The 27,057-nt window shown below is 42.7% G+C and overlaps 1 protein-coding gene and 1 pseudogene across 1 annotated transcript in view; both read right to left on the reverse strand.

Annotated features, from left to right (window-relative positions):
- KNDC1 (kinase non-catalytic C-lobe domain containing 1) overlaps positions 1-27,057 on the reverse strand; it is a 145,287-nt gene that overhangs the window by 73,294 nt on the left and 44,936 nt on the right. Inside the window, exons 5-7 of the mRNA XM_090058721.1 lie at positions 5,408-5,554; positions 4,167-4,284; positions 2,714-3,747 (exon numbers count right to left, since the gene is read on the reverse strand). Of these exons, the coding sequence (XP_089914847.1) occupies positions 2,714-3,747; positions 4,167-4,284; positions 5,408-5,554 (1,299 nt within the window). The remainder of the gene's footprint in view (positions 1-2,713; positions 3,748-4,166; positions 4,285-5,407; positions 5,555-27,057) is intronic.
- LOC149859960 (uncharacterized) lies at positions 7,632-8,850 on the reverse strand (annotated as a pseudogene).

Below are 27,057 nucleotides of genomic sequence, written 5' to 3' on the forward strand. Positions count from 1 at the left end.
AAAATACCTCTAAAAAGTAAAGCTTCTCCTTTGAAGACAGGCTTATGCTAGTGTCAGTCTCTAAATGAGAAACTTCTACTTATGACTATTTAGCACCAACTACAGCTTCTTAGACATCAACCTCATGCTCTTTGCAGATCAGATTGTAAATACTACTAAAATGGTTACGGTAATAGGAGCAACATCAAGGATGAAATCCCAGTCCTGCAAAATTCATCAATAATTTTGCCAATAAGTTTGGTAGGCCAAGTGATTTAGTTATTCACCACAAAGGGGAAGCTGTCTACCAGCAAATGACAATAAGATGAAGGGCCCATTTCCCTGCTTAAGCTGTCTGTGAACATATTTTTTATTCTTATAATGCAAGATGAGTAGTTTTTAAGGCAAAGGAGGTTCTTTCAGCCCAAACAAAAGGTTTCATCCAAAGATTGCAACAGAAAAAAGAACTCTTAGTTTAAATTACAAATGCTGCCATACAAACAAGGACTGTCTTTCTTGATCTAATTTTCAGGAAAGCAAATCAAGCACCTTGCATTTTGTGAGTTTTAATTCTGAGGAGGATCATTTTTCTCTAAGTGTCTTCATCTACCCAAGCAGACTGCACTGTTAGAGCAAACAGCAGCAAATGACCATACACGTTAGCTCCATTTCAATATGCAAGTTTTAGAGCAATGCAAGACCTTTTCCCCCATTAATTAGATTAAGTTGTGCTCCTAGCTGGCTTTGGCACATTCATTATTGTTGACAGAGCCTGAAATGAGCTTGCTACAACACTGAAGCAAGAGACTATGCCATGTAGCATCTGCATTCTCTAAATACACAAACAGCTGTAATGGTTGGAAGTGTATGATAGCTGACTTGACTTTGGTCATTCCTTCCACTGACAGAAATATGCGTGTCAGTGAATTCAAATGAATGAGGTTCTGTCTGTCAAAAATTTCTATTGACATTCCCATATTAGATTAAGTAGGCAACAAATGAAAAAGGTCAGAATATTGGTTTGTATCTCTAGGTTTACTAATTTAGTAGAGAGCATATCTGCAACCCTTTTCTTCTAAAAGCTGCTTCTACATTTGCCATGACTTCTGTTAAACCTCTGTAGGCTAAAGAAAGGACAATATTAGAAATATAGGTGTTGCTATTCCATAGATCCTTAAACACACTGATCAGCACAGGTACACTAAAAAAGAACTGCTGCAAAAAGCATGTGTGTGCTGCTAAGTATCTTTGGGACTCTAAAGAACCTTTGTCCAATTTCTTTGGATTAGAAAAATAAGCAGGTGAATGGACTTGCCATTTTATGTCCAGAATGAGTCAGCCACACATTAAAACACTTGTATACACATCTATAAAATACAGCAGATTCATGTCTATCCAGAAGATCCAGTGACATCCAGAGGTATCACTGCATCAAAAGACAGATATGAAAATGGCATTGGAGCTCTCTCTACCCCTAATGAGTATGTAAAATTAAGAGATGGTAGCAGGGAAGGTCCAAAGAAAAGCAGACAAAAGAAACTGCCTCAAAGAAATCAATCTCATCAAAAGTCCAAGAAAATGAGACCCCACAAGGTTTAAACAGAAAGTAGGTGTCACCAAAGTAGGTATCCCTCATGAATTTAGACTATTTGAGGAGAGGGGTAACAGAAAGTAGTAATATAAAATCTCCATGATAGCAACTGCTGTTTTAGGAGCCTTGTTTCATTAGAGCATCTACATGTGTCAATTATCTACTACTCTCCCGGCTGAAGAAATTATAATACCTCAGAGGCTACCTGCCAGGACACAGAGAGACTGGCAAGACCAGCTGAGCAGTTTTGCCATAGAGAATCTTTTAAGGAAAAAGAAAACCCAAAACTAAGCAAATTTCTCAAGAGTTATGACTAAACATTTGTCTTTTCACTTTGTGCAAGTCATAGAATAAACTAGGAAAGCATAAGCCGCCCTCTTGTTAGTCAGTAATTTTGTTATTACATGGGTTGCTCATGACTGTTCAAGTGTGGCACAAGAGAAAACCCTCTAGTCAGAGAACAAACTTGTCCACTCTGAGAATGCAAACCGTGAAAAGGGTAAGAGGTAATATTGCTAGAACTACCAAGTAGAATACACTGAAGGAATCAACTCTCTCCGCTTATGTGGCTGTCTATAGAAGTAAAACTTTCTGGGACAACGCATCCAACATTGCACATGTAAATAATTTAAGTCTTTTAAGAAATGTATCATGGCACATATAAAGAAGCATAGAGGAGATCAATATTTCTATAATTTCTGAAATATTTTCTCTCCTGGGGTTATAAGGAAACAATAAAGATCAAAAAAGAGCAAAACTTCAGCCCTAATGAAGTCAGTGGAATGTTTGTCTCCAATTTCAGTATGGCCAGGCTTGCACTAACAATTTCAATTTTCATTAACCACCACTGTAATTTAATGCTATGTGGCAAGATACTAGAAAGCTTATTAATAGAGTTCATAAAAATGTTTAAACAACAAAAACTTAATCATCAGACACTTCATTTCTGCCCCTTAATTTTAAATCTTTGGTGAGAAAAGGAGACAGACTAAAGTTGTGCTATGATTTGTCAAGTATGTGGATTAGTGAAGTTGTAGTCTACAGCTTTGTTAATTTGGGGAAGTAGATGATACATAATATTTAAGTCATTTCCTCGCCACAGAAGTGACAGCAACTATATAATGAAGATTTTGTTTTTACTACCTGCTCATTACTTTTGATTTCTGACACACTGCCTCCACAAAGATTATCTTCATTATTGTTTGCGCTCATCATACCGTTGCTTATTACTGGAGAACTAATTAGGCTTGATCCATATCCATTCCCATTGGGATTTGGTGCTAACACTGAATCCATCTTGTTAAAATGTGATAAATAATTTTGATTTGACCCTTGAGAAGTTTCAGTACAGTCCTCCAGAGCCATGTAGTTGTCTGGTTTTGCTCCAGCAGCTGATTGATCTGGGCTTTTTAGTGTATCAAGAGTATTTGGAGTATCAGAGGTAGCATAAGAAAATTCTAAAGTATGACTGGATGAAAGAAAAGTTCTCTTTTTACTGTTAAGGAATGGCATGTGTTCTTCTAGGTTCATGCCAGAGACCTGTGTACATATACAAGATGCCTCTAATGGAAGATCGGTAACTTGGTAGTTACTGCCAAGAACTTCCAAGTTCTTTGGCTTAATTCTTGGAAGATTATTAGTATTAAATTGAGTAAATTTTCCTTCTAAAGGAGCAACCTCATTATTATTGTCTACAAACAGAGATTCTTGTGCTAGTGACTGATTTTTCTTAGCTACTGGTCCATTGTTTGTTATAGATGTGAAAAAGTTATTTGCATCTGTAGCATTGAGTGGTAGCTTTGGAAAGGTTTTCATTTTTCTCAAACAACTTTTCTTAAAAACATCCCTCTCCATGTCGATAGTACATGGTTGTGTGTCCAAAATAATATTAGCAAAACTCTCTTCATATATTACATACTCGTCATCTTCTTTGCTCATTTTAACTTGAGTAGCTGTTTTTGAATGTTGAGATTTTTCATTATCCAGATCCATATGTATTACCTTTGAACCATCTTCTTGGTCGCACACATTTTCTATAGAAGCATTTCTGCAAGAGCTAGCTGTCACATCTTCCACAGTATATGAATCACCTGCTATACTGTTTTTTTCATCTGAATACAATTTAGATCCCAAACTTCTCTGATACACTTTTCCATTCCACATGTTATCACAGCCATCTAGATACAAAAAACAGATGTTCATATTAAAAACCATATTTAAACCATTTTTTCTCTCCTAATAAGTCTTCTCTGTTATGTTCCCCAACCCCACATACACACAAGTCATTAAGAACCTGAAATACAGTAGAGAAATAAAAGGCTTTCTAAACAAGTCATTTTTAAGTCGGGATGCATAATTTTATACAGTCACTGCAAATCTGAATGGAAAATTGTTTAGAGTAAGTTAACTATTTCCATTGAGTGTTGGAAATGAAACAGGATCCACAGACAATTTGATTGTTGAAGTTATTGTTTAATAAATTCCATTTTCTCTCTAGGCAAAATGGCAGGATACAGTACAACATTATAGTTACAAATAGCATATTTTGATTTCTCTATAAGCATGTTAGGAATTGTGAAAAATATATTACGTTTACCTTGGGAAGCACCAAATGATTCAATTGAAAGTACCCTTCTTCCAATGGCAGATAGACTTCGACAAATATTACTTGAGGAAGCAAGTTTTAATTTTTCTTCACATAACGATATGATACTCTATAGACAAGAGTTAAAATTTTTAGAACGTGTACTAAATAACTACTAAGTTTTGGCTTTAAATGATCATGCTTTCATAAACAATATATCTAAACTTCCTAAGACAACATTATTATAATGGGCCCTCCTATATTTAGCACTATATTCTGTGTTTACATTAAATTAGTGAACAGACATTCATTTCTATTTCTATCACGGGTAACTACAGAGTTATTTTATATTCTATACCAGAGTTTTAGAATACGAAATAGTAGGAATGCCTGGTAAAGGTCAAACTTAGGTAAAGCTTAAATTAAGTAATTTTTTTGGTAAAGTTTCTGCAGATAATTAGTTTGCTCAATGTCAGAAATGAAAATCAATGGACTATTTTATAATGATCAGTGATTCCATTAAATTGATGTATAGTATTATAGGTGTAGGGCTGCACAGTCCTGAGGTGAACTGTTACTAATGTAAGCCAGGCCTTTTCCTTTAAAAAAAAGGTATTAAAGCAGAGTTTATACATAGAAGCCAAATAGAGAAAGGTAATGACAATTAAAAATAGAAATGGTTTAGAACACATTGCCTTGCAAAATCCTATGCATCTCAGAATCTCTGCAAAGAATGACAGCTATACCAACAAATAATAATAATAGAGTATGAACATTTACAATGTTAAGAAAAACAAACCCATCAGGTCTAATCAGAGGTCGATGGCCAGAGATGCACAATTAAATACTTATCATTAAGTAATGCTCCAAACATGCCCAAATTAACATTACTTATACCACTTCCCTTCCATACCATCAAAATAGAATTTATGAGTTGTACTATAGATATTTTTATAGTATTATGCATTCTGTTCTTATTTTTAAAGTCTTTGTTCAAAAGCAGATGTCTTAATAGCTTTAATTTGCCCCAGATCTGAAGTAATGTTTCAGAGGAAATAACATATAGATTCAAATTCCTTATACAACCTACTGAGAACTACCATTACTATCTGTACCTTGTCCTTTATAATACACAGGTGGAATTTTCCCAAATCAGGAGCTACTTCAGGTCAGTTACATGATCTGGAGTAAAAATCGTGAACTTAACACAGTCAAAAAACTAAAACTAACCCACCAAAAACTGCCTATTTTACCTCAATATCTGGCCTGTCTTCAGGATTCTCTTCTTGCATTTGTTCCAGTAGAGTCTGAAGATCCTGGCCAAAATCTGATTCTGTCCCAGGCTCAATCACATACTCAATTGCTGCTTTCAGTGTTGTGCCCAAAGAATAGATATGTGCCTGCATGAAGTTTAAGTAATTTATTATCTTGCCAATTTACCACTAAGAAAAACAAATGAATGTTGATGACTCTTGTAAGTAACTTCTACCCTACCAGAAGTTGAAAATGAAAATACACTGTTATTTTTACAAAGTCCAAAAGCTGAACTTCAGCATTGCCTTGGTGAGTATTCATCACAAACAAAAAGAAACATCAAGTTGCTCTACCCAAAGCCTTTGCTCTTACTCCCCAATAATTAATATTTCACATTACATGAGATAGATGTACACAAAATCTTTCTACCATCATGTATAGGAACACAGAAATATATGGCAAGATTTTATAGCATTTCATTTAGAAGCAAAATCCATTTCTGACAAAGACCCTGTTCATAAGTGTACATCACACTTGGGGCAGAGATAGAGAAACAAACTGTATAGTATAGGATAAAGAAAAAAGAACCAAGCTTGTCTTAGAATACATTTAACTGTTTGCAAAAGTTATTTTACTGTTTTGTAGAAGATATTCCCAAACGTCTAGGAGTCTTACACCTCTCCCTTCCCCTCCCCACTTTTACTACAGCTTTGCTATTAAGAGGTAGAAATTTACAGCATTTTAAAGGACATGTTTTGTGAATCTTGGAGAAACCTAAGCAAGACATGCATATAATTTTTTATTAAAAAAATTTAATCCAGTGAAGCACGGGCAACTGGTGCCTCCTGAGTCAGGAGGGGCACTTGCCTCCCACCCCCAGAGGCCAGTCGGCAACCGAGGGGGGTGGGAGGGTCTCCCGTAGCCAATCGCACGGATGTGGAAGTGCCAGCATGGTCAGCCACTGGGGAACCCTCCCCACAGTCTTCTCTTAGCACCTCCACTCCCCAGGCAGTGCTCTCAGGCGGGGCACCAGTGCTCCCGTCTGCCCCCCTGCCCGTTGCCTAAGTGGGGAATGCTGCTGTCAGGGGTTACACATGCACCCTGCAGTGGAGGAAGGAACTGACATAGCACTTGTTCCTGTTCTACTTCACTCCACTAAACTGGATACCATAGACCAGGGCTTTTCAACCTTTTTAACAAGCGAACCCCTCCTGTCTCAAAGTTTCAACAAATGTACTCCTTTATATTAAAATTTTTTGAGGGGGAAGAGGGGGGGGCTGAGTGTATGTGCACATCAGGGCCGGCTCATCCATGCCTGTGAAACCTGTGGCTGCAGGGGGCCCCACAGACAAGGGGCCCCATGCAGCTAGCATCCTCCCCAGCAGGGAAGTGAAAGCCTCAGTTTTAAACTCTGCACCCATTTTCAGTGCCAGGTTTAAAACTGTGGCTTTTACATTTGCTTCCCTGGCAGTTGGAAGCAGGGCCCCTCCTCCACCAATGGGGCTCGGGTCTAGCCTGAAGAGCCCCACCATGCCTGCAGGGGAGGGGGCTGAGCGAGCCCTGCCTCTCCTGCTACCTGCGGGGCTGAGTCCAGCCCAGCCCTCTGCATCTGCAGGACTGTTCAGGACAGCTAGGCAGCAGCTCCCTGCACACAAGTGTAACAGGTGCGGGGGGGGGAGTGGAGGAGGGAGTCTGTGCGTGCGTGTGTTATAGCTTTTATTAGACAAACTAAATAGTTAGAAACATTTTTCTTAGCAAGCTTCTGGGCTTAAAAGCCCTTGGTCAGGCTGGGGAAGCATCTGTAGTCAATCTGTGCTCTTCCTAGTAATGAGGCCAGAGACTGGGTTGCAGCAAGAAAGGCAGTCAGTGGAGACATAAATTGAGGAACCAGTGGGTGAGAGACAGGCTGGGAGGGGGGACAGGGGATGAATGCAGCAGAGAAAAGTAGAGGGGTTCCTGGGGAGTCAGATGTGTGTTGGCCGTTTATACTGTATCATAAATCTAATGTCTATGTTTAGTCCAGGGATGTACTTAGTAGTTGCGTATGCCGAGGTGCTCTTTGGAATGTAGATTAGGTAAAATTCCTTCCCTGGAAGTGTCAAATGGCAGGTGGGGAGGGGGAAAAAAAAAAATCTTTCTTGTTGTTCTGAAACGAAATTTAAAATCCAAAATTGGCTAAAATTTGGCATTTTCCATGTTTCAGGAATGTACTTGGTAGACTTGTTAGTCTAAGATAAGAAGAAATACAAAAATGCAGAATTCAAAGTTCCAAAAAGATATCTTTTATTAAACAAACTGGGAAATCACAAGAAAAAGCTGCACCCAGAGGGACATCCATCTTCAGTTCCCTCTGTGCAAAAATGAAGTTTATTTCCTACCTATGGGGACTTTTTACCATCTCTACTTTTCTCAGAGCCTGATGAAGGGCCTTTGAGCCTGAAAGCTTGCAGAAAAGGACAATTTTCTTGTGATTTCCCACATGGTCTAATAAAGGTATCATTTTGGAATCAAGACTTCTACGTTCTGGTATTTCTTTTATGTTTAGCCCATGATTTTTTGTATCCAGGAGGTTAATGAAGCAAAGCTCATAGGCTTGTTTGTGAAAAGGGTTTTGTGAATTTCCTTTGAGGATTAATACTGACAGGTTGGAGAGAGAGTGGTTTTCTTGTGAGAAATGTGCCCCCCACCAGTAATTGGGTATTCTTCTCTTTAATAGATTTGTGTGCATTCATTCTGGTGTGCAGTTGCTGTTTGGTCTCTCCTACTTATTTTACATTGGGGCATTTGGTACACTGGATGAGATATATAACTTTTCTGGAGGTGCAGGTGTAAGATCCAGGAATGCTGATGGCTCTGTTATGGGGTGTAGTAATTGTGGGAGTGGTGGAGATATGTTGGCAGGTTTTGCATTTCTTTTCATGGCATGGCCTGGATCCATTCGGTGTGTTTTGAGCCTTAGGAAGTTTGCTTCTGGTGATGAGGTTAGCGAGGTTCAGTGCTTGTCTGAAGGCTAGGATGGGTGGATCTGGGAAGATCCCTTTAAGAATTGGATCTTCTTTTAGCATGGGTTGCAGGTATTTGAGGATTTTGAAGATAGGTTCCAGGGAGGGATGATGTGTCATAACTAGTGGTGTGCAATTAGTGGGGTTTTCCTTCTGTACTGTAGTAATTCTTCACATGGCATCCAGGTGGTTCTTTCAAACATGCAATCTCTTTCACCGGAGAAGTGTCTGTGTTGTGTGAAAGCCTTTTTAATATTTGTGAGGTAGCAATCCCAGGTGTTCTCCTCAGTGCAAATTTGGTGGGATCCGAGGGCTTGGCTGTGTATCACAGGTTTCTTGGTTCACTTAGGGCGATTGCTGGTTCTATTCAGATATGTATGTTGGCCTGTGGGTTTCTTGTATAACGTGGTCTGTATTTTACCATTCTGGATGCTGATCATTGGGTCTAAAAAGGAGATGTTGGTGCTGGAATACTCAAGAGATAGTCGGATGGAGGGGTGACGATTGCTGAAATTCTGATGGAACTCAATCAGATATTGCAGGTTTTCAGTCCAAATGATGAAGACGTCATCGATAAATCTTAAGTATAGCAAAGGTTTGATGGTGCAGTTTGAGGAATTCTTCTTCCAGGTGGCTCATAAAAAGGTTGGCATACTGTGGGGCCATTTTGGTGCCAAAGATAAGCCCATGGTCTGTAGGTAGTGTTGGTTATTAAAAGTGAAATTATTGTGTGTGAGGATGAAGCATATATAGTAATATAGTAGTAATTTCAGTAATATCTTTGGGTCTATACTCAGAGTTGTCATCTTACTCTTGTAGGTAGGTAAGAAAGGCTTGGATGCCATCCTGGTGTGGGATTTTAGTATATAAGCTGGTAACATCCATGGTGGCTACGAGGCTTTCCCTGGGAAGATGGTCTATGTTTTTAAGTTTTCACAGAAAGTCTGTAGTGTCTTGGACAAATCTCACACTTTTGGCAACAAGTGGTTTAAGGATGAATTCCATGAAACCCACTGACTCTCATCCACTGATTCTCTCACCCACTGACTCCTCAATTTACATTTTCATTGACTGGCTTGCATGCAGCCCAGCCTCTGGCTTCTTTACTATTCGTTCATTCCGGGAAGAGCACATACCAACTGCAGATACTTCCTCAGCCTGATCAAGGGTTTTTAAACCTGAACGCTTGCTAGAAAAATGTTTCCAACTATTTAGTTGGTCTAATAAAAAAAATATCAGATTTATCCAAAGAACCTTGTCTGCCATGTGTATGTGTATGTGTATTAGCGGGGGTTGGGAGCAGGGAGAAGTGGCGGGCATGTGCCCCCCAGCCTGGCAGGGTCCACCCAGCCTCCCCTGCTAGCACTAGGAGGGGAAGGGTCCCTTCCTCCCACAAAGCCCACCTCCCATGGGAGGAGGAGGCCTCCAATTCTGTGCTTTCCCAGGGCCCCAGCCCTGAGATTGGCCACCCCTTTGTGCTCTAACTAAATCAAGCTTTCACTTGTACCTTAATCTGCCTCTGCACTCACCACCCTTCTCCCCACCCTGCCACCGATGCCTTCTTTGCATCAGGGGGCCCCCAAAATTGTGGGCCAGCCCTGGTGCACATGCACACCACCCCTGCCCACCCCCTCAGCAGGTAAGTCTGTGGGGGACTGGAAAGGGCTGTGGGGGTGGGCAGATTGAGGCCCCTATGGTGTGGGAGGAAGTGGGGCAGAGGCTGTGGTGAAGGGGGCCCCGGCTGGGCCGGGTCGTGGGAGGGCTCCTGCCACTGCACACACCGCGGTGGAGGCCCAGTGGGTACGTGCCTTCCTGATCTGTGTGTAGGGCAGAGGCAGCTGCCCCTGCACACCAGGCTTTGTGTGCCACTGCAGCTGCCCCGGGAGCAGTGTAACATCATGTGCGTCCTGCTGCCAGGAGGGTAGAGGGCACAGGGCAGCAAAGCGACAGCAGGCACATGGCATCACACTGCTCCCAGGGCAGCTGCAGCTGCCTATGAGCTTTTTAAGTACCCCTAGGGGTACGCATACCCCTGGTTGACAGCCACTGGTATAGACTAATGTTAGTGCTAGTCAACATATTACAAGTAGTATTTTATTTAAGAACTGATAGCCTGGCAGGACCCCTGTCAAAACTGGGAAACAGACAGCAGTGGTAAAAGACTAAACATAAAAGAAGCTTGAGTAAATAAAAGTTGCTTGCATGAAGATGGAAGCAGACATTTTTTTTCTGAATACTTTCTGAAGTTTTCCAACATTCCTCTACCTTATTTCCAAAAAGAAGGAGCAAACTCATTGTAGCCTAACACAGATGCGATTGCCTACACTAAAAAGGACTATGACTATGAGTAAATGTTTGCAAGATCAAATCCTGAACAGGATTATTGGAAGGCAAACTAGTAAAACAAACTAGAAATATAATCCTCTGAAGCAGACAGAGAACCATAGGCCAGTAACTCTGCTGGAAGAATACAGCAACATATTTGTTATTCATATTTTAGAACTTTAAGCTGTAAAACATGGTTTTTTTCCCCACTGAATAAAGATCTTTTCTAAGAACCCAGAAGATAGTTTTATAACCAGTTTTGTAGACTGTTTACAAACCTTTGAACAGTGCAAGGTATATATAAAGTTGTAAAACTTTTTATTTTACTTTGATATTGGATACTCCATTCCATTGGTTAAGAAAGATTTCACATTCCTTCCTGGAGAACAGAGCCAGGTTTGAAATAGACAACAAAAAACCCAATAAAAACAACAGAAAAAAATGTTATAACCATCCCCTTTTACTGCTATGTTTGGAACACACTACTTTTTGCCTACACTAAGCATTACACATTAGCAAGTTAAATACACACAAGCAGCAGCATGTAATTCTATGTCTGAATATGTCCTATAGAGTCTGTACCATTTATGTACAGACCATTTATACAATACACTGTACCATTTATGTTTCATAAAGTACGTTGTGAACTGCTTTCCACAAAGTTAGTGATTTTACAAGAAGAAATTATTAACCACAATCCTAAAATCTGGGGGAAGAAATCTATAGCATAGTAGTGTTACTTAGCTATTTTGATTTATTAAATTTAATCTAAGACACTAAAAAGTGTTACTTAAGCAGGATACAAGACACAAACAGGAGCAAGACATACCCTAGCTGATATATACATATGGGCAGGCTGTGCATCTGGAAGTGAGAGGAATAAGCAAGCAGTGAATTGAAAGGTAGACCTTTAAAATGACAAGAAAAGGCTCCCTTAGTTTCCCCAAGGATATATTTGCTACTTTAGGGATGAAGGTACAATCATTTTTAGGGGCTGCATGTGTTCGGTCTTTTTAAAAACAGAAACAGACTGACCAGCCACAAGTGAACCTGTTCATGTGTCCTTAGCCACAGAATACCAAACAAGAATTAGGCAGCTGTAACAAATACTTGCTTAAGAAAGACTTGATACAAGTGTCCTTAGTAAAAAATATTTCTGGAGAGAATTATCATATATTGCAACACATATTGGGAACCAATATCATACAGGAGTTCAGCTGCAGAGACAACTGACATTGCATTCATCTCATCTTTGACCTTGTGTCACCTCTACTCTGCCCAGGGCACAAGACTCTGCGATTGGTTTAAGAACAACTAACTATTCCTGCCCCAAAAATGTTGTTCCATCTCCCTTTACCTTCCCACCTGAACAGAAATAAATTATAAAAAAACTGCTCAGCCAGTGATTAAAGGGAGACAGTAAACAGGTTTAAACTAGTGGAGTGGCAACTTTAAGAGAGTACTTTGAAAGGATTTTAAAACAACCAAGAACCACTATACATGTGCATGTGTACACCTCCCACCTCCTTGCTTCTTGAAGAAAGTGCCTGACTCCCAGGAACCTCATTTTTACCCTTACAAGCATCAGCAATACCTGTTTTCCCTTGGTTTCAAAGAAAACTTACTGGGGTCCTCAGATGTTTTATTAAGAACTTTTACACTCAACTGAAAAGGTGGGCTTGGAGGATTTTCTTTATCTTAGGTTTCTTTCATCAGAAAGTTAGCAATGGAAAACGTTACATTTTAAAACTCTATGTAGTACTATTCATTTTATATACATTTGTATTATGTGCACTTTTACAGAATTACATGCATTATTTTTGCGTAAGTTTGTCATGTAAACAACTCTCTGGAGATTGGTGTGCTTAGTTTGCAGTTATAAATACTTTAGTGTCCATCCACAAGGTGGAGCTTTCCCAATGTTTATAAGAACCACTCTTAGAAAAGAAAAATACCTTTAGTTTGGTACAAAAACAGTGCATCTAAGCTACTTTTTGGGATGTTACCAGCCTTAAGAGCTTCCACTGAAGATGCGTCTTAGCATCTGAAGGAAGAGTTTCACATCTAGCTACAGAAGTTGATTAATGAAGCATTGAAACAATTATAAACATAGGATAAAAACATGGTTTATTTCTTAGGCTATCTTCAGAAAAAGGAAGTGTAGACATTAAAAAGATATCTGACAGGATATACCAGTCTAGTATTACCCAAAATGAATAAAGGCATTAGCATTTAGTAAGCTCAGCACCTACCAGTGAGTTCTGTGAAGTCAGAGCATCTCAGTATGTATCAAGACAACTAAAATCTGTGCATTCACGCTGCTTGCAGACTTTAAAAAAAACCCCACAAACAAAAACTATACTTTACTTTAAACTCTGCGTGCTCCTGTGCTGAGGCCAGCATATGCCCAAAAGAGGCAGCACCTTAGCTGGACCCAGCTCACCCACCATCTGTATAGACCGGGCACTTTAGTGGGGCTTTTTTGGAACTTTTATCTCCTAGGTGATTGGCTCAGTTTTTAGATAAAAGCACCAAAAAGTCCCACTAAAGCACCTGATCTACATAAACTCTGCAGAGCTGGGTCAAAGTAATGCTCTGTTGCTTCCGGTAAAGCGTGGGGGGGTTTTGTTTTTTTTTAAATGTATGCAAACAGCCTCAATGTCTTTTCATGATACAGTTTAACCTATGTTCAGTGGCACAAGGTAAAAAGAATAGTGCTTTTTGCAGAGAGACACTGTTATGACAAATAAGGGTATAAGATGTAATTAGACATTATGGACTACCTGAACAGGGAGCATGCAGTATATTATCCAATGGACAACTTTAGAAGAATGCTTAAAAAGAAACTTTGTAGATTTGAATGACAGCACTATACTTCTGAGTAATATTTTAAATCTATCCACACCTACAGTTCACTTGGGAATGGATAAAGTATAGAATTCATTTTGAAGTTCAAATGAATTAAGCACTCCAAATTGAATTACTCTTTCTACATATTCACTACCAAAATGGATTAAGCTAAATCAACTCAAGACACTTTCACTCATGATGAGCAAGTCCGCACAGCGGTTTAAAATGTGGTTTACCTACGCCAGTTGGAATTCACACCTTAAAATTAATTGGGATTAGTCTTCCTGACTGAAAGCTACTATTAAATCCTGCCTTCAATCCTCTTCTCCAGATTAAATAAACCCAGTTCCCTCAGCCTCGTCTCAAATAATGTTCCCCAGCCCTCTAACTATTTTTGTTAGCCTCTGCTGGACTCTTTCCAATTTGTCCACATCCTTTCTGGCCAAAAACTGGAAACAGTACTACAGATATAGCTTCACCAGTGCCAAATAGACAGGAATAATTACTTCCCTTGATCAGCTCCCCACTATGCAGTTAGCTTTTTTTGCAACAAGGACACATTGTTTCTTCATATTCATCTTATTGGCTACTGTAACCCACAGGTCCTTTTCTGCTGAGCTGCCGTTTACCAAAGTCAGTCCACAGTCGCTACTGGTGCATGGGTTTGTTCTGTCCTAAGTGCAGAATTCTGCACTAGTCTTTACTGACATTTCTTTTGGTCCGGTCATCCAATTTGTCTCTTTGAATCCTAGCCCTACCATCCAGCATATCTACTACTCCCCTCAGATTGGTGTCATCTGCAGACTAGCTGAGGGTGCACTCTACCCCATCTTTTATGTCACTGACAAAGGTATTGAACAAAAGCAGGCCCAGGACTGACCCTGAGACACTCCACTTGATGCCAGGTGCCAACTGCCAACTAAACACTGAGCCACTGAACCCTTTGAACCTGACAATCCAGCCAACCTGTACTTCCTTAGCTGGCTTGCGAGAATGTTGTGGGAGATCATATCAAAAGCCTTGCTAAAAACAAAGTACATCACATCCAATGCTCTCCCTGCATCCACAAAGCCAGTCATCTCATCACAGAAGGTAATCAGGTTAGTCAGACATAACTTGCCCTTGGTGAATCTATACTGACTATTCCTAATCACCTTCTTCTCCTCCAAGGGCATTTTTACACATGCAAGCATTGCAGCACCAAGCACTTTGGTAAACACCAAGTGCTGCATCGCTTGCAGTTGTGCAAGTGGTGAAATGCATGTCATTGCTGATAAAATGGCAGCATGCTTTTGAACTAAAACATATAGAAGGTGTTTTAGTTTAAAAGTGCACTGCTGCCATTTTCTTCACTCTGACATGCATTTTGCTGCTAATACAACTGCATGCAGCACAGCAAAGCGCGCATCAGCTCCCGTGAGGAACAGACTCAGTGAATTAAGTCTGCTCCAAAGCAGCAGATCTCTGGTGCATCATGGTTCAAAAAGGTATGTGTATAAATGCTCCAAGTGCTTAGATATTCATTTCTTAAGGATCTGCTCCGTGATTTTTCCAAGGACTGAAGTGAAACTAACTGGTATGTAGTTACCTGAATCCTCCTCCTTCCCTTTCTTAAAGATGGGCATGATATTTGCCCTTTTCCAATCATCTAGGACCTCTCCTGATAGCCATGAGTTTTCAAAGATAATGACCAGCGGCTCTGTAATCACATCAGCCAACACCCACAGAACCCTTGGGTGCATCATGTCCGACTTTATGGACGTGTACACATCCAGCTTTTCTAAATCTTTCACCGCCGTTGGCTGCTCACCTTCTCCCCAAACTGTGCTTCCAGGTGCAGTAGTCCGGGAGCTGACCTTGCCTGTGGAGACTGAGGGAAAAAAAAGGCACTGAGTACTTCAGCCATTTCTGCATTGCTTGTCACTAGGTTGCCTCCCCCATTCAATAAAGGACCCATACTTTCCGTGATCTTCCTCTTGCAGCTGACATACTTGTAGAAACCCTTCATGTCCCTTGCTAGCTGCAACTCCAATTGCACTTTGGCCTTCTTGATTTCGTTCCTGCATGCCAAAGCAACACTCTTATACTCCTCCCTAGTCATTTGTCCAAGTTCCCACTTCTCGAAAGCTTTCTTTTTGTGTTTTAGCTCATTTAAGAGTTCCCTGCTAAGTCAAGTGGTCTTCTGTCATACTTGCTGATCTTCCTGTGCATCAGGATGATTCATTCCTGTGCCCTCAGTAAGGTTTCTCTAAAAGTATAGTCACGTCTCCTGGACTCCTTTCCCCCTAAGACTGGCCTTGCAAGGGATCCTACCCATCAGTTCCCTGACTGTAAAAGTCTGCTTTTCTGAAGTTTAGGGTCTATACCCTGCTGCCTGCCTGCCTACAGGATTCTGAACTCAATCATCTTGTGGTCACTGCTGCCCAAGTTGCCATCCATTTCTACATTCTTCACAAATTCTTCCTCATTTGCAAGCACCAGAACAGGAACAGTACAGCCTCTAGTTAGCCACTTCAGCACTTGCACCAGAAAGCTCTGAGCAACCATATAGCTCTTTTACGCAAAGTGCAACTCCTCCTCCTCTTCTCTGCTGCCTGTACTTCCTGAACGCTTTCTACCCATCCATGACTACTCCAGTCATGTGAGCTACCCCACCAAGTCTCTGTTATTCCAATCACAATCACAGTTCCATAACTGTGCAAAGACTTCCTGTTCTTCCTGCTTGTTTCTCAGGCTCTGTGCATGCATGTACAGACATCTGAGGTCACTAGCTGATTGCCTCAGTTTCACAAGAATGATAAGGCCTCCCCTGTTGCCCCCTCTCACATGTGCTTCCTCCAAGTCACCTGCTTCCCCACTTATCTCAGGGCTTTGATTTTCATTTCCCAGTGAATCTAGTTTAAAGCCCTCTTCACTGGGTTAGCAAACCTGTCCCATGAAGATGCTCTTCCTTCTCCATCAGGTGGATTCCATTTCTTCCTAGCAATCCTTCTTCTTGGCATAACATCCCATGGTTCAAGAAGCTAGAGCCCTGCTGGTGATGCCATCTGTGCAGTCACACACTGAACTGCAGTATGCATCTGCTCCTGCCTGGGCCCTTCTCCTTCATCCTTCTGATCAAGGGGAGCTTCACATAGCCCTTGTCCCCTTCACTCTTGCACCCAAAACCCTATAGTCACTTTTGACTTAATTTTCCTCCTTGGTAGTATCATTGGTACCCACATGGATAAGCAGCATGGGGTAGCAGTCAGAAGGCCAGATGAGTCTCGGTAATTCTTCCATGACATCTTGGATCCAGACTCTGGGCAAGCAGCAGACCTCTCAAGAGAAGAGATCAGGCCAGCAGAAGGATGCCTCTGTCCCCTACAAAAGGGAGTAGCCAAGCACTACACCCCGTCGCTTCATCTGGGTGGCAGTGGTCTTGATCCTCCCAACCTTGGAGAGGCCTGGCCTGGCCTCTTCCATTGATGGAACGTGCTCTTCCTTCTCTATTGTTGGGCTCCATATCTGTTCTCTAGGAAAAAGGGCTGCAGGTGAGAAGGAAGCTTCTGTTTGCTGCCAGAAGGCACAAGCTTCCAGTTTCCACCTTCCTGGGAGTCCACATTCTCTTCCTTTTCCAGCTCTGCCTCTGGCAGTTGTCCTTCTGCAGTCCTAGAGGTCTCCTTCAGCATAGAATTAATGAACTCATGATGGTTGAGGATGCTCTGAAGCCACACCCCCCTCCTGTAGCTTTCTTACCTGCTCCCTGAGAGACACCACCAGGAGGCACCACTCACATCACAGGAACCTCTACCTGTCTGTCACTATAAGAAACCTGTAAGCTGCAGTTCCCATAGAACCAAACCAAAACCTGGGTGGAAGCCTCGACAGGGAGCAGGCCTACCTGGACAGACACCGTACAGATGTAAGTACAGGAAGAGCTGGCAATGGCAGCGGCTCTAGTATTGCAACACCCTCCAGGAATCTCTCTGGGTTTCTTAAATCCACAGCCTACCTCTTACTGCCCTTCTGTCCAAGCAGACTTTCCCTAGCAAATTCCTCGATAACAGGGGTTCTCAAAGATTTTATGCCGCAGTCCAGCAAACCACGGCCTCTCCATCTGATTCTGGGGAGCCGCAGTTTGCCGGTCCATGACCACTTTCGGTCTGGCAGACGACCCACTGCAGCCTGGCACTGGGCCACAGTCCGGGGATTAAGAACCCCTGCTCTTTAAGCTAGCTTGTACACTGCTTCTCAGTCCCAAAAGGTTCCCTTTTCCCTGAAAACCTGCTTCCTCTCATCAAGCTTACAGTGAAAGAAGGTGAGAGAGAGTTTCCAGGCAAACTCCCTAGTGAGCTCCCCATTCACTCTGGATTAGCATTAATTCATCCCTGAAAGACATTTTAGCTATTAAAGGAAGGCGCCAAAAAAACTCACCCTTAAGAGGAAATTAGTGGCTATAACATCAGATTCACACAAGTTAAAGATGGGAAAGACCTATCAGCTTCCTTGCTTGTCACTATTACTTTTTGCATCTTGCCTTAAATCCATAGGTAAACCCTTTGAGGCAGGGACAACTGTGTCTGTACTACATCTAACATGATAGGGCTTCCAGCTGTGACTGTGACATGATGCACCACTGAAATACAAATAGAGCGAGACTAGAGTAGCAGGGAAACTGATGACTAAAAATGTCCAATATACAAAACATTGTTTGCACTGAAATTAGACCCAGACCCAAAAGAGTTTCCATACATTAGTGCAGGGATGTCCTCATATGGTCCATGAGGAGCTCATTTGCAGCCATCCTGGCTCCTGCCTAGGTATCACTCCCCATACTGTGCTAGAGTTTGCTGCCATTGGGGTCTCTGGCCTCCCCCTCCCCCCTCCAGCTGCTGCTGCCTCCACGGTGGGAAGCCTAAGGTGCTTGAGCAATATAGCACTGCAGGAAGGGGCACCCCAGTGAAACAGCTTGGTGGTGGGATGCCATAGTGGAAGACCCATGCAGTGTGCAGCCCCTGGCCACTCTGAAGTTGGACAGCTCCACATTAGTGCAATAAGAACAATCTGAGGACACAAAGGAAAACACCCCTTGCCCTAAAAACGGATAGCTTTCTTGAATATCTCAGAAATCACACTTGGGCAATGTGAAGCTACTTACAGAGAAAATCCAACATGACAGATGAAATCTTGGCTAAATTCAAGCTTCATCCTGCCTTGAGAATACAGGGATTTTGAGCTGAATATTAACCCAGAAGTAAGTTTTTACCTTCTTAAAAAGCTTTTCCTCAAAGGGATTTGGATATATTCAGAATTTAACATTAGTTTTCTGGAAATATTCTTTTTGCCTTATGTCAGCATCAGCTGCATTGAAGACGGTGTCCCTATAACAGCCCTTCCTCAAGCATATTGAGATGTATTGATGGACTCTACGAAAAATTGTGACAAGTTCCCTTCCATGAGAAATAAGGCTTTCAGTGGTGGGAAGCTTGGTCCAACACTCGTCGATCACTGTCAGGTAATTAGTTTAGGTACACCACACAAACTACTCCCACCCCCAGCCAACCACAACTAAGAAACATAGATGGCTCATTTATCTTGATCTCCCATACCTCTATACTCTTCATCCAAATCTCATTGCCACATGAAAGCAGTATTATTTTAACATCCTGTTTAGTTCCTTACCAATGTACTTTGGTTTTACAGTAGATAAAAGGAAGGTAAAAAGATCTACCTTGACCCAAAGAATTTCTAAGAAAATACATAAACACAGGAAAAATGAGGAAAACCAGAATTAGAGATGGTTTTACACTTACAATTTAGTTTTGAAAATAAATTTCTAGTAATATTATGAAAAATGAAATGATTGAAAATACTATGACACTACCAACCTATTCTCTTTCTTTTCCCATAACATCTCAGGAATATTTTGCCCCCGTGCAGAAAAGGAAAGATGGGATAAGAGACTTTGTAGGATCCACAGAGATCATTCCAGCAGGAATTCACAGGGATCTATTCTCAGCCAAAAAGAGATTTTGAACATTTTCAGTGCTCTGCACAAAAGCTGATCAACTTCAGGGTAGAACCGAGCACCACTTCCCTTGGAAGTTGGTTCCAGATCCTAGCCACCCTGACAGTGAAGTAGCACCTCCTGATATCTAGCCTGAATCTACTCTCAGTCAACTTGTGGCCGTTACTCCTTGTTACTCCCGGAAGTGCTTGGGGGAACAGGGACTCTCCCAATGCCTGCTGGTTCCCCTTGGCCAGTTTGCAGTTGGCCACCAGATCCCTGCTCAGCCTTCTCTTGTGAAGGCTGAACAGATTCAGGTTCTGTAGCCTCCGCTCATTGGGCCTGCCCCCTGATCATGCAAGTGGCCCTCCTCTGGACCCTCTCCATGTTGTCCACATCCCTCTTGAAGTGCGGCGCCCAGAACTGGATGCTGTACTCCAACTGCGGCCTGACCAGTCTCACATAGAGGGGGAGGATCACCTCCTGGGACCTGCCTGAGATGCATCTGTAGATGCATGACAAGGTGCAGTTAGCCTTCCTGACCACATCCCCACACTGTCAGCCTATGTTCATTTTGGAATCAATAATGACGCCAAAATCCTTTTCTGCCTCTGTGCTGATGAGAAGAGAGTTCCCCAGCCTGTAGGTATGCTGCTGGTTCTTCCTCCCCAGGGGCAGTACCTTGCACTTGTCCGTATTGAAACCCATCCTGTTCTCATCCGCCCACCCCTGTAACCTATCCAGATCTAGTTGTCTCCTGTCCCTCCCTTTTAGTGTGCTCACTTCTCCCCACATCTTAGTGTCATCCGCAAATTTGAACAAGGTGCTTTTCATCCCCTCGTCCAACTCACAGATGAAGATACTGAACAGTGCAGGCCCAAGGACTGAGCCCTGGGGGACCCCACTGCCCACACCCCTCCAAGCTGAAAAAGACCTGTCCACCACCACTCTCTGGGTGCGGCCCTCCAGCCAGTTTGTGACCCATTTGATTGTGTAGGCATCAATGCCACAGTCGCCTAATTTCTTAATGAGAATGGAGTAAAAGAGTGTCGAAGGCCTTCCTAAAGTCCAGGAAGACTACATCCACCGCGACACCTGCATCCAAGGATTTTGTGACCTGCATAAATTGACTTATACAAAACACCTGTTTACAGAACACAATTGAAATAAGCTTTATAATACAGCCAAAAGCAAGACCGTGCATCTAGGAACAAAGAATGAAATAAATAAATATAGATTAGTGGACTGGATTACAAAGAACATCAGCTGTAAAAAGAACTTGGAAAATCATTACGGATAACCAAATGAACCGACTCTCCGAACATAAGACTAACAGTACTTAACAACCAGAAGGAGGATTTGAGATCTGAAACAGTTTTTATGACATGAGAATTAAGGACCTCAATCTAACTTAGCTTACTCGGGAAAAGTTTGGAGGCGATAGTTATGGCAAGTAAGATTAAGTTTTTGATATTAAAGGGCTGTTTAACAGACAAAAAGCATAACAAGAGCCATACACTTCACGCTTAAGTTAGAAAAATTCAAAATGGGAAAAAAGCAAAGTTTTAAGTTCATAGGGCTTGGAACTATTGAAAAACCTTATCAAAGATATGACAGATTTTCCTTCCTGTGAAGCCTTTATTTATACCATAACTGAATGCATCTTTTAGTGATATCCTTTAATTCTACCAGAAGTTATTGGGCTCAATGCAAGAGTTAACTGAGTGAAACATTACATCCTGTTTTTTTCCAGGAAGTATGACCAGAGGATAATAGTGGCCCCTTCTTGTCTTACATTCTATGAATCAAAGTGCAAGAGAGGAAGCTATGAAAGTTACAGTATCTACAGAGTATGACAAAGGCTCTGCTGTATTACTTTAAAGCCACTCTTATGTGCAGACTTTAGGAAACAAATTAAGGAAAAGCCAATGGAAAAACTTCAAATAATAGCTGTATATTTATTTAGCATGTATATTCAAGTGTTATAGATACAAATACATTATTTACACATAACATCAAGACTGTGTTGGAGTTTCAAATTTGAAGTCCAGACCATACTGAAATTAATACATATGATATAAGATTTCTGGCAAGAAATAAGTAATAAGATTAAATTGAAATAGTCAATCTTTTTGTTGCAACATTTTAATCAACCTTATTTTGGCATTCTCTGGTTTCACTGTTTATTGAGATTGCTTTGCTTTTATACAAATATCCATCCTTTCATGATGCAAAGTGTTTAATCCCAAGAGCTAGGCCTGAACATTTTATAACTCAGTGACTACTAAACAAATTCAAATTAATGCCTGAAAACAAGGGACTGCATGAAGACAAATATTTGCTGTAAACAAACATTGCTGTTTTCAGTTTGTTGGACTGATAAAAATAGGACATTTATACAAGCTGACATCAATCTGTAATGAAATCTAAGAAACTATACATTTCCTCCATGTTGTGGGCTATGTAAGATTTTCAAAATTTCTAGAAGAAAACTGAAAAACCTGATCATGCTTAGAAAAAGCAAATGCTTTAGAACAGAAACAACAAAATAATTGCCTCATCTGATCTAGGTAACTAAAGTTTAATAATTTCACTGTTTCCCTTATATCTAGTTACCTAATAACTTGTCTATAGAAACAGAAGTGTCTCAACATTACTCCCCTCTAACCTCAAAAGCACACTTCCAGAGTTACAAAGTAACCCTTTGTTCTTAATCCAGTTCCACTGTAATTGGCATACATGCACATGGGCACACACAGATGAACACAGCTGGTCACATACCATTCTCAGCTGTACTAAAATAAAACAGTGTAATTGCATTCTTTTTGGCCAAGTACAGTCAAAAAGGTTGAATTGATTCAATTTTTGCATTTCTCTAAACTGCTTAGATTGAACCAATAAGCTAGTAAATTAACGTTCACTTTTCAAACAGGAAAGGCAGGCAGACCCCTGCAGTGGACCATACCAATAGCCAGGTGGCACTAGAGCGTGCCTGCTGGCCACTGCAGGGGGTGGCGAGCCCTCCAATTCCCCAAGCTACTCCCCCAACTTGGAACCCCAAGCCACTCCCCCAACCCCTCTGGTGTTGCACTGGACCCCAGCACAGAGCAGCCAGGGAAGGGGAACTTCAAACTGGGGGTTTTATTCTGCCCTCCTCACCAATGGGCTAGTCTCCCAGCCAGCCCCCTTCTCAGCTTCCTGGCCCGCTGAGGCAGCCGACCCCAGAGCCAGGGGCCAGGCCCCCTCTGCAGCCGAGGACTGGTTGAGGGAGTGGGGGGGAAGGGAAGTCTGTAGCAGGGGGCGTGGCTCTGCCTCAAAGCAGGGAGCTGGGCTGGAGTCCCCTGGCCACACCCCCTTCCCAGCCTTCAAGCTGGGCCTTGGCTCCACTCCCAGAGCCGGGAGCCAGGAGACACACCCACTCCTCAGCCTCAGGCAGGGGGAGCCTGTGACAGGGCTTGGCTCTACACCCCAGAACTGGGAACAGGGCCGGAGGGGTGGAGAAGCAGGGGGCTTGGCTCTTCCCCCCAGAACCAGAAGCTGGGAGCCATGACCCCTACTCAGCCTCTTGGCTGGCTGAGGACAGGGGAGGGGAGAAGACCACACCAGGGCTTGGCTCTTCCACCAGGACTGGGAGCCACATTCCTTCTCAGAATCCAGGTCAGCTGAGGGGAGGGGGATGGAGAAGCCGGAGGCGGGGGGGGGGGCTTGGCTCCACCCCACAGTGCCATGCCTCCTCCCAGCCAGCATGGAGACTGAGAAGGGGACGTGGCTAGGAGACTCCCAGCTCCAGGGGTGGGGTCAAGCCCCAGTGCAGACTTCTCTCTTCCCAGCCAAGCTGGGAGGCTGAGAAGGGGCAGAGGCTCTTGGCTCTGCAGGCAGAGCCAAAGCCAGGAGATGCTGGGAGGAGAGAAAAGCCTATACCGGGGTTTGGATCTGACCTGAGAGCCAGGAGCCAAGCTGCCTTCTCAGCCTGTTTGCCCTGGGGACAGAGCCAAGCCCTGGTGCAGGCTTCTTTCTTCTCCTTGCAAACCCAAGACTGAGAAAGGGGTGTGGCTCCTGGCTCCATGGGCAGAGCTAAGCCCTGGCACAGGCTTCTCTTGACCCTCTCTCAGGCCACCAGGAGGCTGAGGAGGGGCCATGACTCCTGACTCCCAGCTCTGGGGGCAGAGCCAAGCCCTAGTAGAAACTCCTCTCCCCAGCAAGGCTGGAGACTGAGAAGGGAGCATGGCACCCAGCACCAGGTTCTGGGGGGCAGAGTCAAGCCCCTGCTGCAGGCTCCCCCCTGCTTCCCCAGGCCAGCAGTACCAGGCTGGGGTCCAGTTCCCTCCACACCTACCAGCAGCACCTGGCTGGAGGTCTTGTTCCCAGCCAGAGGGGTGGGTTCTCCCCACTTCCAAGCCCTCCCCTCAGGCATGGAAAGAGTGATAGTGCTCCAGCGAGGGAGCTGAGGGGCAGGACAGACCCTGCTTGCTGAAACAGATAGCACAGCCCAGGGTTGCAAAGCATCCTTGGATGCTGCAGGACTGTGAGTTAACTAGAACCAGGAGGGGATCTGGTACAGAAGTTCCATCAATCTATTTTATAGTTTCATAGTAGCTAGGGTCAGGAGGGACCTGAACAGATCATCTAGCCTGACCCCTGAATGAATGCTGGGTTCACAAGACCCCAGACAGGTGATCATCCAACCTCCTCTTGAATTTGCCCAAGGTAGGAGCGAGGACCACTTCCCTGGGAAGTTAGTTCCAGATTTTGGCCACCCTAACTGTAAAATATTGCCTTCTGATCTCTAACCTAAACCTATTCTCCATCAGCTTATTACCATTGTTCTTTGTTACCCCATGTGGTGCTGGGGAGAAAAGGGCTCTACCTATTTGCTGTTGTTCTCCCCTGATGAGTTTGTAGGCAGCCATCAGGTCCCCCCCCCCCATCAGCCTCCTCTTGCCAAGGCTGAACAGGTTCAGGTCCCTCAGCCTCTCCTCGTAGGGCCTGTCCTGCTGCCCTCTCACCAAAACGGATGGCCCTCCTCTGAACCCTCTCCAGGCTGGCAAACATCCCTTTTGAAGTGCGATGCCCAGTACTGGATGCAATACTCCAGCTGTGGCCTGATCAAAGACGCATAAGGGGGAGAGTTGACCTAAATCAATTAAGTCTGATACTACATTCAACCAGGTTTATCTTAAACCAGTTTCAGCCATTTTGAAAGTGGTTTAAGTACACTGAACTTCTGTTCTGTTACAGGTTTAAACTAGTTTCTGATCACTTAAACTGGTTTATATGTAATTTCTGCCCCTAGGCTTTAGGATTAATACCACTACAAGATATCAATATAAAAGACTCAATACTGTGAAAACCACAGTATACTTTCTTGCTGATGAATCCTTCAGCAAACTGAAAGTAGTGAATCCTTCAGCCAGGGGCCCATGAATGCCGCATGCTCCCAGAGGCTGGTGGGGCACGGCGACCGCCCGCAGGTGGCTGCAGTGGTGTCAGCAGCAGGGGCATGGCAGCAGGGAGCTCAGCAGACCTTTTTGCAGGAGGTGCACTGCCAAGCTCAGGGGGCTGCACATGCATCTATGTACACCCCCTATGCATCACCAATGGTGGGTCCGTTATATTTTTTAAGGCTTTTGTTCATTATGAGACCCAATGTATTATCCACATAATATAATTACTTTGAAATGTTATATTACACATTTTTTTGTATTAAATCTAATGCTTTAGATTTTTAGCATCTTTATTTGTTCATACAAATCATCTAGCACAACCAGAAAAAAAGACGCATTTTACTTATTGAATTACTTAGATGAACTTTAGGACGATTTTGTGTGCATGTGTGAGCACATTTTCTTATTCCAGTTATCATTTACATTTAATATATTTGCAAAAAAGCCAAAGAATTTAAACAGCTATTTAGTCCCAAGTATATTCCTTACCCAGGAGAAAATGGAATTATAGTTTAGGTACAATCATATAATCCACTTGTGGTTGAAGTTTACATTCTTACTAAATCTCACTATTCAAATTGCCTTTTCATTGGGTTAATATCTAAATGAAAGCCTGCAAGTCTTGACATGTTCTGTGAACTGTCAAGTGAGCAATTTACATTGAAAACATTAATGACTCTTTGTATACATGAGATTCTTAAGATAGAGCTGGAACAAAATAAGGAAAGATGAAGTAAATTTGTTTAACTGACAAGTTACAAAATACATATTCTCTAGATTATTTCTGCATTACATAGTGCCTAGCATGATATCAAGGCACATAATACTATTGTTTTAAATTTCCCTTAAACTAAAAGCCCCTCCATCACTGAATCGTGTTTACCATTTCCTGTTGTTTTGCTAAAGATGAAGCTACTTTTGCAATGTACTCAGTTTTCAATATTCATACTTGTCCTAAAGTATTCTTTTCTAAAGATTTCTTTCAGTTCAGAAACCTTTCATCTCAAAGCTGTGTGACAGAAAAATCTAAATAAATCAGGGTGCATGGAAGAGTGAGCCTAGTGCAGTAGGAAGCCTTACAGGCTAAGTAAAGACACTCAAAAAGCCTGACACTGAATTGATTCAATCTTCACAGGCTAGTCTAAACTGCATAGATTGAACCCATAAGCAAGTGAGCAGACATTTACTAGGCCTGTGTATTCACTTCAGATTTGGATTCAGCTAATTTGGGGGGGGAAATGATTCGATTTGGTGATACGAATCACTGTCCCGAATTGATTCAGCCAAATCTGATTCAGAAATTCGGCTACTGCCAAATCAGGAGAACCTCTGAATCACACAGGCCGTATCCCCCACCTGCTCTCAATCGCTACCACGCCTGGCCCCAGATCCCAGCTCTTTGAAAAAAAGTGTCCACTCCCCGGCAATCCCCATGTGCCCCCCACCACATGGAGGGGCTCTGCCACAAGCTCTCCAACCCCCGCCCACATTCCCAGGCCCCCCCCCACCCAATGGATGCCCCGCCTGTCCCAGCCCTTTAAAAAAAACCCACAAACCAAAAAACACTGAACTCACTGGCTCCTGCCTGGCTGGGGGGAGGGGGGGGGGCAGCCACATGCCTGCAGTGGCTCAGGCCAGAAGCTGGCATGCCTTCATGCTTAGCTGGAGCAGACAGCTTAGGTCAAGGCTAGCCCATCCACCCTGTAAGGGAGAGGTTTTTAGAAGAGATGCAAAGCATCCTGGAGGACTGAGTTTACTTGAATCTGGAGGGAATCTGGGACAGGAGTTCAATAAACTGATTTAACTAAATCAGTTAAGTCCAATACGACATCCATCCAGGTTTATCTTAGCTTGAAAGTGGTTTATGTGCATTGAACTTCTGTTGCATTACTGATTTCAACTGGCTTCTGATCACTTATACTGTTTTACGTGCAATTTCTGTCCCTAGCCATAAAGGATGACAAAGTGGTATCGGTGAGTAACAGCTAGAAACATTTCAGTGTCTCAACTTATTTTCAAAAATACCCAATTCAGGTTTC

This window comes from Crocodylus siamensis, chromosome 7 (assembly GCF_052110815.1).
Source record: "Crocodylus siamensis isolate JL-2025a chromosome 7, ASM5211081v1, whole genome shotgun sequence".
Lineage (NCBI taxonomy): Eukaryota > Metazoa > Chordata > Crocodylia > Crocodylidae > Crocodylus > Crocodylus siamensis.